We start from the raw sequence: 13,565 nt of genomic DNA on the forward strand, positions 1-13,565 counted from the left end.
GGAAAGGCGTAGCAGTTCGATCTCCCGAAGCAAATGAAGGTGGCTTAAATGTTGAAAAACAAGATGTGATTATGCTTGTGTCCAAATGAAGGGACATGGCCTTAAGAGCACCTTTCATGTCTAATAACTTTAAAGTTGTAAAATATCTCGGGAAAGGTGATATTTATGTGTTTTTGCTTTGGAATCACTGACTTGGCCCTTTAAGTTTTGATTTCAAAATCTCAACGGCAATGGTGTGGGGAATGCAGATGGTTGTTAGTATCTGTGTTCTTCTAGTCTGTCTGTGAGGGCACCTCCCCTCCCCCACCCAACACGAGGCAGTACAGTACCTAAAACTCTGCAATGACATACAACTTGCTTGTAAGGTAGGCTTACAGAAGGTAAATAGTCACATAGCTATGGGAGTTGGACTTCTTGGAACATAGAGATGCTGGCTAACCTAAGGAGGACAGATGCTGGGCCTAAGATCCTGTCTGAAACAGGCAGACAGCACAGCCTGTAAATAAAGCCTATTCTAATGTTTGATTGCCCCTTCAAGATGGAAATATTGAAGGGAAAAATCTGATGTTTAAATAACATACTTAGTTGCACACTTGGCTTATTACAGTGAATTTTCTGTGTCACTGAGCTGTGGGTTTCTTTCCTGTTCTGGCTAGTTATTTAGAGATAGAGGAATCATGGACAGAAATGACTTGTGTAATAACACCATAACTTCATATGCTATAAACTTTTAATTTTCGATTTAATAATGTCATAATATTTAGAAAATCATATTGCTCTTGAATTTTAGATAATTTGTATCTGAGGGATTAACTAGTTTATTTTTAAAGAGAGAAGTTTGTGAACTTATGGTTCAGGCCATTCTCTTCCAATATTTATGGAAACTCCTGGCCAAGGTCCTTTGTAAGGCAAAGATGCAGGACCCAAACATAAGCAGCTGCAACCTCAAGAGAACAACTCTCCCAGAAGAGTCAGTTGGGATTGGAGAACTGTTTAATTTTTGACATTTTACTTTATTTACTTCTGCCGCCAGCGTGTCAAGGAGCACTGTTTGTTCATCTTGGAATTAGACAAGCCACTTTACCCATCTGCTTCCTCATCTCTAATGAGAGGATAACCATGTTTTCTAGGCTCTCTGGGTTTTGAAAATTAAAGATGTTGGGTTCTGAGAACAGTGTTGACACTATAAGCTATCATTAGAATATTAGAAAGGTCATAAACAAATATATAAAAGTTGGATTTATAGTGACAAAGGGATAGTGGGAAAGTGGGGTAATCCCATCATTTTAATAAACTATGTTGTGTTTGTATATCATTCCACCCCAGAATTTCCAATTCTTATGCTCCTCATAAAGAAGCCTATCATGGCAGTGTTAGAAGTAGGTATTTAGTAATATTGTTAACTCTTCTGAATACTTGTGTAGCTGATTAGTTCCCAGTAACTAGGCAAAATTAGATACCTCATTACTGGTTTTGACTGCATTGATGTCTTCCTTGGGGCTCCTAGGATGTGTGGGAATGCCTAGTGAATATGGTAAGCAGTCTGGGTTCTCATCCTCCTCTTCTTCCTCCTTGATGTGCAGTTCTGGCGTCACCTCTGTACCGCTGGGGTCATACCACATGACATCTTGTTCTTGAGATCCTGGCAGCCATCTTTGGTATGCAAGCCCCTCATAGGTGTCCTCCTCTTCCTCTCCAATGATAGAAAGAGTTACAGGCAAAGCACCCACGTTGGTGCATATAGAGGTCACAAATTTATCACCTAGGGCTTCACGGATCTTGGTAGGGTCAGAAAAACCCCTTCTCTTTTTATTCAAATCTACAAATTTGCTTTGAGTATCCTTTGTGTGATCCTGAAGAGATACCATATTCACAGTCTGGGTCCCAGTGGAAGTGGTACTTGAGTGGGGAGAAGGTGATAGACAGCGAGGTGATTCGACTGGTACAGAGGCTGGAGGCAGTGAGATGGGGAGAGAAGAGGGCTCCTCCTCAATTTCAAGGATGACCTGGTTTAGGATGCTTGGTTTGGCCTGGTCAGATGGTAAGGTTAAAGCACTAAACTTCTCTAATTCAATCAAGAAGTTGTCGAGGAAAGATGATGGTGTTGGAGCCAATGGGTTTGCTGGTTGACACCAGTCTGTCAGGGACAGCCACCCTTGGGCAGTTCCCTGGATGGCTCTTTTCTCTGGGCCAGGCATAGCATTGTACATGGGAAGACAGATGTGTTCACTGGAAGCCAACTTATAAATGACCAGGAGTTATGAAGTAAAACAAAGAAAATAATAACATATGAAAATACAATGACAGAGGTGTAGTGACGAATATAATTTTAGGTTCTAGCACGGACATAGATGGAAGACAATGGGACGATTTCTAGATTGGGAGAAGTTATTCGAAACTTAAATGCGTAAAATCATTTAGGCTAATTGTAAACCTTGTGCACATAACCAAACACTCTTAAATTCTGGAAGATAGCAGCATCAAAAGAGAAGACAGAGAGCTTCATAGATATCATGAGGGTGGGCAATGAAATCCTAAAAGGTTCAAAATTAATCCACTTCTCTGAGACTACTGTGTGGACTCTTATCTATATTTCAAGTATGTCTGGGGATTGTCAGCACAGAATAATATCTAATAACTATGCTTTATTTTAATCTCTGAATTGATTGACTGATTTCCCTCCCCACAGAGGCACCCACTCTTGACTTTTCACAGTTGTCCCATTGTGAGGCATAAAGTATTTTAGACTAGTACAAATGAACACGTTTATGGGAATAAGCGCTAAAATATATTTCCTCATCATAGAGGCCCATGATCTGAATGAATCCAATCTTGCATAATCACTGCTTCAAAGTTTAAAACACCTCCAAAGCAATTGTTTTACACCAAAGTGGACGGGAGATGCTCACACAGAGCCATCTCCTAAGTGTGATAGTTTAGGTAAGCCCAAGGAATATAATTTAAGAAGCTGGATCTTGGGAAGTCAAAATATCATGATTTATATTTTAATATTACTGATATAGTTAGAATATTTTAAATAAAACAAAAAATGCAAAATCAAAAGAAGTGCTTCTCAAGAGCCTGCCGAGTAACTTGTGATGTATAGTGCTCTTCCCTCACTGTGGGGGGCGGGGGGGGAGAAGCAATGCTGCAGGCTATGCATACAAGGGCCAAGAAAGAGGCTAGCAAGGTGACCTTTGAGTTAGTGCTTTCTAGATGCTTGACTTTGGTTTATGAGAAGTCTTTCAGAGAAGGAGATGCACATTCTGGTTGGCTGTTTAGGGTAATATGTCACACACACAGCCAAGGGAAGCCTTGGGCTTCACTATGTCCAAGTGCACAGCATTTCCCACTGAGTAAGTGACTTAAAGTGTCCTATTGTAGGATGGGGCACCAGTGGGACTTAATTTACATCTTAAGGGAAATATGATGAAATCTCCTCATGGGGTGTATCAAATGGCACCAAGTATTTAACACAACCATGTGAGCATCTTCGTGAGGGATCCAAGTCTGCTTAGCCATTGATATGAAGTCATACTATACATACGTGTTTTGTGATGGGTTGACAGCCATATTGGTCCTAAGATAAATTTTCTTCTGATAGTCTACAAGTTCTCTTACTGGTTAAAGTTCTATTTTACACTTCTTGCTACAAACACAGAAGTGTTAGGGTTGGTCCTAGTGATTAGATTTTGGGAATGAGTGAAATTGACAGTAACTCGAGGTAAACACTTGAATTTTTTTCTCTCATGTGGACAGAAATATTATGTGCATGAGAAATCTCTAAATCTCACTATGGTCATTACAACCATAGTATCTACTGCTGACTTCACTGTTACTGTCCCCATGTCACCTCTATTCTTGTTAAAGGGCCAAAGAGCAAAAACTTTAAAAGAGACTTGATAATACTAAAATTAAATGACACTTGACAATACTAAAATTAAATGTTAATTTTGATTAAGGAGTACCTATATCACAAAACTTACTTATAGTACAAAGTTAAAGTTATTTCATATTAAAAAAAATTAGAATTAGATTCTGTTGTAGAAAATAAGAAATAATACTAATTTTATTTGAGTCTTTTTCAAAATAGAAATACATCAAGCTATGTGATTTGAATTTGCCAAAGAATGATTCAAGAATTATTAATGCATTCTTTTCTCTATTTGTAAATATCAATAAGAAAATAGGATGTCTATCTTTTTTTCTGCTTTTGTATTTCTCATTGTTTAAAAATACATATTTTTTTCCCTGAAATTGACTAGCACAACACTACAGGAATTTCTTCTTTCATTAAGCCAATGGCATCACAGGATAGCTGCCAGTTGAAATGAAACTAGAATTTCTTTCAAATTATGGACATAAAGATTTTTTTTTCAGCAGTAAGAACAAGATAATTGATTACTGGTGAACCTTGTACATTCCTCTATTAAAATGTGGTATTTGTACATCCTTCTATGTAAAATGCAGTATTGTAATACAAACCATGAATGCCATTTAAAACATATTCAGGAAAATGACAAAAACCCTGATTTAAAATATTAGCTTGCCATTGTTAATTAGACCACATGGGAGAAGCCCTTTAGTATGTAAGCATTTATAGATACAAACTTTTCTCTTCTGCATCCATTCATTTAAAGGTTCGGTCATGTGAGGGTCATCTATGAGTTCTCTTAAGATAAATGGATGGTAGGTAAAACTTATATGGATGGATGAAGATTCTTTTCCATTCTCAACAGAAACTACTGAAGGAAGGATATTGACTTTTAAATGTTAAATTCTGGAAACTTCATAATCAAACTGGGGCAGAGTGCTCAGTTATCCGGTGAGAGAGAATGCATGATAACTGCCCATGACTAAAATCTAGCTTTTTTGAAGAGGACTAGAATTAGTAAGATGCCAAACCTTAGTCTTTTTAAAGGAAAATATCTCAATTGAGATGGATTCCTAGGTTATTTACTTAGATGGAGGTGGTTTGGGCTTCTAGGGACGCTATCTGAAAATAACTTTGACTTCATATTCCACATCCTTGCCCCGAGCTCAACAATTAACATAACATACAACCAAATACATCACTTTTATTGTTGGGAGGCATTTGACAATATTTTGGAAATAATTTCACTGGTGCTTTACATTTTCGTATTTTAAAATAATAATTTCGTATTTTACGAACTATAGAAATGATCCCTGAAAGTATAGTCTTTAATTTCGTATTTTAAAAGGAGAAAGAAACCCCTACATACATCCATAAGATATCTGCCAATTCAACAGAAAAGTGAGGGAGAAATTTTGGGGACAAAGGAAGTTTGAGGATAGGCTTGATCTGATGGACCAATTCAGGAGGGAAAGTCCTTTCTAGATTGTATTGAGAAAAATAATCATTTTCAGCTTAGCTACCTAAGTTAAGCTACCAGCTTAGGAGAAACAGTGGAATTTGTGGCTTCCAAAATAATAAAAAAAAGTTGGGTACTTCTAATTATTATATTTAAACTAATAATGGAATTAAAGGTCCTAAATTAAATATAATGCCTTAGGCTGTCTATGAAGAAAATACCTTAAGATTTTCATAGAATGTTATATACTTAGTAATTATATAATGATTATATATTCTATATATGCATAAATCTGTATGTGTGTAATTTATATACATGGAAATACAGAGATGTATCAAGGAAGGTTGATGATACTAATGCTTTCTCTCTTTAACTTGAAAATGGAATTAACAGAAATGAACATTTAACTTTTCATACCAGCATCTACTTGAGGAAAATTAACTTTATATTTTCTAACCTGCAGCTCAAGTATATGAATACATGAATTTGTTTCTTTTCAGTAGATATGATGGTCTGATATCCCCCAAATCGCTTACGAGCATCACATTGAGACCCCAAGCACAGAGGTAACATGATGGAATGGCTTCTTACCTTATTGGAGCTTAGGCTGTAAATTCTATCACTGGAGTAGCTGTGGGGTAGAGGAGGGTCGGGGTAATCCTCAGAACCTTTCGTGTTCCTCTTGACAACTTCTACGTAGGAGACAGGGAAGATGCCTTGTCTGTTGGTTCCTGGGATTTTACCTTCATACCAGTTTTGATCAACTCTTTTGAGAAGAATAATCCTGTCACCCTGGAATGAGCATTGGGGAAATGCATTATAAGTAGAGATACAATGATGTTAAAAAATGCAACTGCCACTGCCTTCTAGTAAGACGGTAGTTTTCTATTTGGAAAAGTTTTATGCCTGTAGCTTTTGCCTGGTCAGAAGAATGTGAGCAAGGTCCCAGTGTTCATTAGAAAAGCATAGGTTGTCAGCAAAGATCTAGGCTAACCTTCCATTCATGACGTTAGAGCCCTAAGGATCATGGGAATGGGCTTATGCATGTTTCATGCTGGTTCAGAGTAAAATGACTTGTGGAAGTTATTTCAAAAGGCAAATGGTATGAAAGGTGCCGTATCAATGGCAGGACCTCATCGAGTCTCTACTAGAATCATTGTGAGGACACGCACAAAGAAGAAATGGTGTCTGAAATGGGTCACAGACGCCATCTTCTGGAAGGCACAATGGTGGATGGCATGCTGTCTTCCTTCTGCAATCTGCATGTCCTGAGATGTGACAGAGCGAATGAAAAGGATGAGGCAAAGATGCCACTCTCGAACATCCCTCGCTGTGGAGAGGGCTCGTGTCCCTCTGGGTCTGATCAGGTTTAACACCAGCACCCCTTCATTCTGCCCACTAAGCATTTGAGTAGAATCCTCAGCTTTTGCAATAGTAGACATCTCTATGATCACTATTATGCTTCCTTCAGCGAGCAGGCCAAAGTTAGATAACATAATTTGACTCCTTACTAAAAGCCATATGTGGGCCAGAACCAAATCAGCAAGCTGATGTTAAAGGGCAAACCCAGCAGGTGCAGCTAGAAGGAGCTATAAACTGTGGGGGACAGGATCTGATAGTCACGGTGGTGACATCTACTGATCAGATTCAGCACAGCAGGGAGCCCCTTCCAGTGCCAGTGCCTTGAAGGTTCTCTTTAACTCAAAGTGCCGGATGGTTTGTTAAAGTGCCTCATCACCACAGAGCAGAACATACTGAAGCATAGGGAGTCTCCCCAAATAGCACGGATTTTCTCATGCGCCCAGAACAGGCAGTTGGGAGTTAGGCTTTCTGGGGTTATCTCATACAATGACCAATCTTTAAAGCATGGGACAGAAGATGGATGGTACACTGTGCAATGCTGTGTGGCATTCTGGGTAAGTGGTGCACAAGGAAGGGAAGAGAGAATTGCCAATGATGCAGAACTAGGGATGGAAGGAGAAAACTAGACCGCCTCCTGCAGACCTGAACCGCCCCACTTTACCAATTACCCATAGGCACAGCATATTCTTGACCATTCTGATTAACACTACCATATTTTCTGTGCTGTGTGGAGACCTGGTTGCCGCCAATATATCCATGTCATTGTTTAGCAAATGATAACAGTGCGTCATGTATTATCCTGAACTGTGCGAGGAAGGAAATGAAACTTGTATTGGATAGCTTGCTGGAGAAATTTGGATCTATCACAAGGCCTAGTGAAGAATGATCAAGGAAACAGGATTGCATTGATAGCTCTTCAAAACGGCTTCTAGAGAGGACATGTTTTCATTACATTAGGACCACTGCCTGATTCCAAGATAGAGAAAAGTAAGTATTGGCAGGCTTATTTAAAGTTGAGTAATGAGGCAGTGTAAAGACATTTTGAAATCTTGTAAGTCTCAGGATTTCACACATGTGCTTCTTGGCAAGCAGAGTAAAAGGCACCCCTTGGAGGGGACTCAGGATCATGATTCTTAGGCTAAGCCATAGATAGACTGGCTCTCAGAACTTGGTTTCACAGGGAAGGGTCACAGGGAACAGAGGTAACAGTGACCCTGGACAGTCTTGAGTCCTTTGTGAAAGAAGACCTAGAATGCTCTAGAAAAGGAGGTACCCTATCTTGGCTTCAGAATTGCACCGTCTCTGAAAACACCCCGATGAAGAACACAGACAGGTTACCTTTCTCAGGGAGAGTTCCACATTTGTGTCTGCATTGAAGTTGTACTTGGCTATGGCTTCTCCAATCTCTCCCGGCTGGACTGGGGGTGGTGGTCTCGCGGGCTGCGCTTTTTCTGGGGGTGTTAGTTTCTGTAAAGGAGAACAACCGTTGGTTTCCTAAACTTGTGACAATCTTTGGGACAGCATCCTTCAGGAGGTGAGAAGAAAGGACGTACCTCTACGTATGAGATTGGGAAAATGCCCACTCTTCCGTGGTGCTCCCCCTCATACCAGTTCTGGTCAATTTTCCTGAGGATGTAGACGGTGTCTCCTTTCTTAAATGACAGCTCCCTGGAGGAGACACAGTCACGATTAATGGACTCCTACTGAATGAGTGGCAATTAGTATTATGATCTATATTCTTTATTTATCTGAGAAATACACTCCCCACACACAAATATCTGCCAAGATGAGGATTTTCCTTATGCACTTTGACAAGTCACATAATGTAATCTCAGAAATGATTTTGAAAAGCAAGTATATAGATCTCACCCTATGTAAATCATATCCTGCAATGATATGAAATTTGAGATAGGGGGTGGATTATTGTCACCAACTTAAAATTTTAGAATAGACATGGGAATTATAGTCAAGTCATTATTCTTCTAATATGAGTATAGATACTTTCTACTTTGGTAAAACTCTATATTCACTTAAAATTCAGGATATATTCAGTAAAGGAGAAGTTGCTTTATTCTCCAGTTTTCATAGCCCTGTCCCTTAAGGCAGAGCTAGAACCCATTTTGATAATTTGCTGTATTTTTATTGCATTTTTAAATGGTGGCTATTGTGGGCCCTATGGGAAATGAAAATTCACCTTTTCCTTCTCCTATCTACAACTGAGACATTTTGTTGGGTGAGTTATATGTTTGAAGTTTTATAATTACTAGAGTTGGGCTTATTGAATAATAAAATAGCTTTAAATGAATACTTATTTAAAACACATACACGAGTGTGTGTGTGTGTGTGTGTGTGTTGTTCATGTCATGTACAAAAGCATTTGCATTTCCTAATTTAAAAGGACTAAAATTGGCTTCTTCTGCAGTTTCAAAGATTTGGGTTTATGAGCCTTGGAAGTTACATAATATAGAACCACACTGGATGTGACAGATGTTCTTTTACATCTTTATATCTCCTGAGAAAAGAACAAGAGGAGGATCATTAAGCTATAATAAGACAAACCTATTCATAGGATGAGCAGACCCACTTCCTTCTTGACTTAGATGCACCCATCTAAGCCGGCGAATACTTCACCAAAAGCTCACACACATTTTATTAGTTTAGATGGACACACAGATGCTCTCCGTGAGACTTAGGATGGTACAGGCAGGCAGTATCATGGTCTTTCCCCTACAGCAACCGGGAGAGCAAGATTTCCTGACTCTCTGCCAGGGCCCGCCATAGGAGATTGGGGTCCATGAATAGGATGAGGGCCTTAGTACGTGGGGCAATTTAAATGCAGTAGTCCGGTCATATTCCTAGTTCTGTCCTTGATGGTGTGCACCATCCTCTCTTTGAACTTGTTTATATTTTTTTATTATTTGTGTGTGTGTGTGTGTGTGTGTGTGTGTGTGTGTGTGTGTGTGATGTGGGCACCCACACAACACCATGCGTAGAGATCAGAAGAGAACTCTTAGGTATTGGTACTTCCCTTTCACTGTATAGAAAGGCTCAGGTTAGCAGGCTTGAAGTCAAGAGCCTTTACCCCCTGAGCCATCTCACCATCTCTGAGCCTTGTGGGTTTTTCGTTCTTCGACTTAGCTTTCAACTTACTGTTTGAGAATATTATAAATGTGCTTTGATCAAATCAAACTTCACTCTTTCCATTTTAACTTTTCTCATCTTCTCCCCTTTCCCTCTCAACTTCCTGTACACCTTCCAGAACACCTAGAACACCTTTCGAGTCCTAGGCAGACAGCCTTCCTATGTTATATACTCTGCTGTGGCACATACTTAGGAAAAAATTTGATGGCTTGTCCCAAAGAACAAATAAAATAAATATAGTTTATATGATTTTTTTTTACAACACCTTACAAAGTGTCAACATCGTGCCCAGAGTACAGAAGGAACGCAGTGATTGTTACGGTGGGGTTTGTGTCTCCAACGCTCCACCAAGACCCCAGCGACGCATGACTGTGAAGTTGTGATGGGAAATTTGAGGTGAATCCGTGGGGGGATTTCTGGTGATGGGGAGGGCGAAGTGCTTTTGAGGAAGACAGTCCCCTCCTTTACAGATCTCTATAGATCTATAGACCTCTCTCGTTTACCTGCCTTGTCTTCTGGATGAAGACGTTCCTAAAGAGACAGGAAAGCAGCACAAGGCTATAAAAACATCAAGACTCAAGGACTACAGGACAGCAGTGGGCTTTCCTAGAAACCTCTAAGCTTTGAATGCCGGGAGACAAGCTCTCTCTGCAGCACGCGCTGTGTACAGCTGTGCTTGTCCCTGCCACCAACTGCCCTTGATGTAGCTGGGTGAACAAATGATCCCAAGTTCTCCTCATTAGGAGGGACAATTACTCCGTATTGCTTTTTAAAAACTCAATTCTTGACAGGAAAATTTCTAGGAAAAGATACTCTTCTTGTTTCCCTACGAATCTGAATTCATTGCGACTCATTCATGTAACTGATGGGACGTGGCGATTCACAACTGAACTTGAAAATGAATTATCCTGCCGGGTTAGTAATTCTAAAAGAGATAGCTGATTAGATCGGGTTATAGAATTGAACATTGAATCTTATTTGTAACACACTCATTCACACACACACACACACACACACACACACACACACACCTCACAACAGTAGTAAATATGAGGTTCAAACACATAGTGAATTTTTATTCTACTTACTTAGAAGTCTGAGCTTTGAAATCATAGACAGCTTTTGCAGGCAATTTCTGGAAAGAAAGGTAAACAAACATTTCGCACCAATTTAAAAAAAAAATAAGATTTCACATAAGGACTCTAAACCACATGTAACTGAAGTAAGATGCACAAGTTACAGATGTATCATTTAGTGCTACCCACAGAGCACTGAGCTAAACCAGGACATAGCTGGTTTTATCATCAGGCTTCGGTTTAGGAACTAAAGTAGATTAATGCTGCAATACAAGAAAATACCCAGGAAGCAGTCTGTCCTACGTGTGCCATTTTTGAATACACAGATAGACAGCTGTGGGGGGCTAGCTAACTTCTATGGATTGACACTAGTCTGCCTGCGTCATAAGAAACAAAACACACAAAGGAAGTTATAGTCTTCACTAAATACTGACTATCCAGGAAATAGCCCAGTTACCAAGAGGTTAGCCAAACATATAGGAATGCAGGGTTGAGGAATCCTTTGACTTATCTTTTAGTTATGAGGCAATACCCATGCCTGCCCTCAAACTCTTGGGCCATCAGTCTAGTTGAGGCACAATGTACCACGTAGTTAGTGACATCAGTCCTTCCCTTCCTGCCAATCAGTAATTCCTTCACTCCATTTTTCTTCCCCTGTGATTCTAGTGAGCATCAAGAAACTTGGAGAAATTCTGATTCCATAAGGGTCCCAAGGCTATCCCAGGAGCTGTCAGTCAAAGCCCTCGTGGTTTCCAAGGCATAGGCATTCTAGCTCTGGTTAAGTGTGAGGAAGCAGGAGTCACTGGTGCATAAAAACTTCTTAATGCTACAAGAACTTGATTGATAAAAATCTGTGTCTGCTTTCAGAAGAATTCTCCAACAAAAGTACTTGTATAGGTCACTTGCCCTACACAAAGCAAGCCGATTAGAATTCTATTCGTTCATGAGTACCAGGTCAAGACTGAGAAAGGGCTCACTGCCCAAAGTGCATTCCAAAGAGGAAGTGAGGGGAGTGTGGGCCCTAGACTCAGCCTCTAAGCAGAACTGCTTCTAGGCTCTTGTGACTGTCTGGTTTTGGGCTCAATTATTTACAGGTTTGAGGTACTTAACTGGCTAGTAAGTGCTTTCTCAGAAGGTCCCTTAAAAACACTCTAATGCTGTTCAACTTACTACCTCTTTTTCTGGAGTTCCTCTTCGTTCCCGTGATACACTTCTTCCCAAGTCAGTCAGAGTAGACGAGTAACTTCTAGGGGACTCGTGATCTGTTGGAAAGGACAAGGGGAACGGGAATGAGATTTCACTTCACTGAAAGGAAACTGGCTAGCCACTTTCCCTGGTGGCAATCATTTTACCCCCAAATATGGAGAAATGTCGCTGATGAGAACACGGATGTAAAACTCATACGTAACTGTAAAGTAATGATGTAAGACACACACATTGAAAATGAAGAAATATACAAATAACAAGTATTCTAATCATATATAAAATGTTATATTGCCAATTAATTATACTGCAATCCTTGGCGTAGATGATTTGTTATAGGGATTTTCATGCTCCAAATTTTTCATGGTTAATATTTCTATTCTTTTTGGTTCCAATATATAATTATTATGAGATGCAGAAATGACACATTTCTAGAAAGAAATGTTTGTGAAATCCAATCTAAGAGGTGATGATGAAAGAAAGATAAAGTATGAACATGACAGGACTACAGTCATACCCCACCCAGAGTGTGTGTGTGTGTGTGTGTGTGTGTGTGTGTGTGTGCTTGTGCTTGCATGCATGTATGTGTGTACATATGTATGCACATGTATGTGCATGTGAGTGTGTGCTTGTGTATATATCCATGTATGTGTGTATGCATGTATGTGTGTGCGCATGTATGTGTGTGCATATGTGAGTGTGTGAGTGTGTGTACATGCCTGTATGTGTGTGTTTGGATGCATCCACGTGCATATGCATGTGTGTGTACATGCCTATGTGTGTGTCTATGGGTGTGACTGTTTGTACATACTTATTGGGCCTTAAGATTCCATATCTTTTATGACTTTCCCTTGTACATGAGTGTTCAACCAATCAGAAAGTAAAATATTTATATATTTAAAACAAGCCTCATATGAAATTTCCAAATTGCTTATGAAATAGTGAGGCCTTGTCCTCACTAAAGCAAATTATAAAGAGTTACATTTAAAAATGGTGACTGCAAGTCTCCCTCTCAGTTTCTTTAACCTAACATAGTTGTGTGATTTGCATGCGGGATGTAACTAAAGGTATAAAAGAGTCTGGCAGCATCACAGAATTTTACTTGCGTAACTGGGTCAGTGTTTAAAAAAACATTTTCTCACTTTAGCATGTAAATATGTTGAATACTACAAATCATCAAGATAATTTTTATTTACATACAATATATTTTTCAATGCTTCTAACTCACGTTTTGATAATGTACTATATATCAGGGTATCAGAAAATTGAAGATGGTAGTTAAAAAATTGGATTACAACTTGTTTCAGTCTTAATTAGTGATTAATTAATTAATTAGTGATTTCAAATTCTAATTTTTTAATTTGAAATTTATTATTTATCAAGTCAATTAAAGGTATACTATTAATATTAGTAAATTATTATTCTATCTATTCTATCCTTTTGTAATATA

General features: G+C 39.1%; 2 protein-coding genes and 1 pseudogene across 51 annotated transcripts in view; 1 reads left to right on the forward strand and 2 right to left on the reverse strand.

Moving 5' to 3' along the window:
- Window positions 1–13,565, forward strand: part of Erich1 (glutamate-rich 1) — a gene marked incomplete at its 5' end in the record, with an annotated part of 52,793,804 nt that overhangs the window by 23,687,338 nt on the left and 29,092,901 nt on the right.
- Sorbs2 (sorbin and SH3 domain containing 2) overlaps window positions 1–13,565 on the reverse strand; it is a 190,917-nt gene that overhangs the window by 16,382 nt on the left and 160,970 nt on the right. For 50 of the 51 annotated variants that reach the window (XM_087587379.1, XM_087587352.1, XM_087587377.1 and 47 more), the window contains 5 exons: window positions 12,086–12,174; window positions 10,925–10,971; window positions 8,249–8,363; window positions 8,034–8,162; window positions 5,925–6,125 (listed from right to left, as the gene is read on the reverse strand). In XM_087587379.1, the coding sequence (XP_087443505.1) occupies window positions 5,925–6,125; window positions 8,034–8,162; window positions 8,249–8,363; window positions 10,925–10,971; window positions 12,086–12,174 (581 nt within the window). 51 annotated transcript variants of the gene reach the window in all.
- Window positions 5,121–5,203, reverse strand: LOC148000566 (small nucleolar RNA U3; annotated as a pseudogene).

Source organism: Rattus norvegicus, chromosome 16 (assembly GCF_021556685.1).
Source record: "Rattus norvegicus strain SHRSP/BbbUtx chromosome 16, alternate assembly SHRSP_T2T, whole genome shotgun sequence".
Lineage (NCBI taxonomy): Eukaryota > Metazoa > Chordata > Mammalia > Rodentia > Muridae > Rattus > Rattus norvegicus.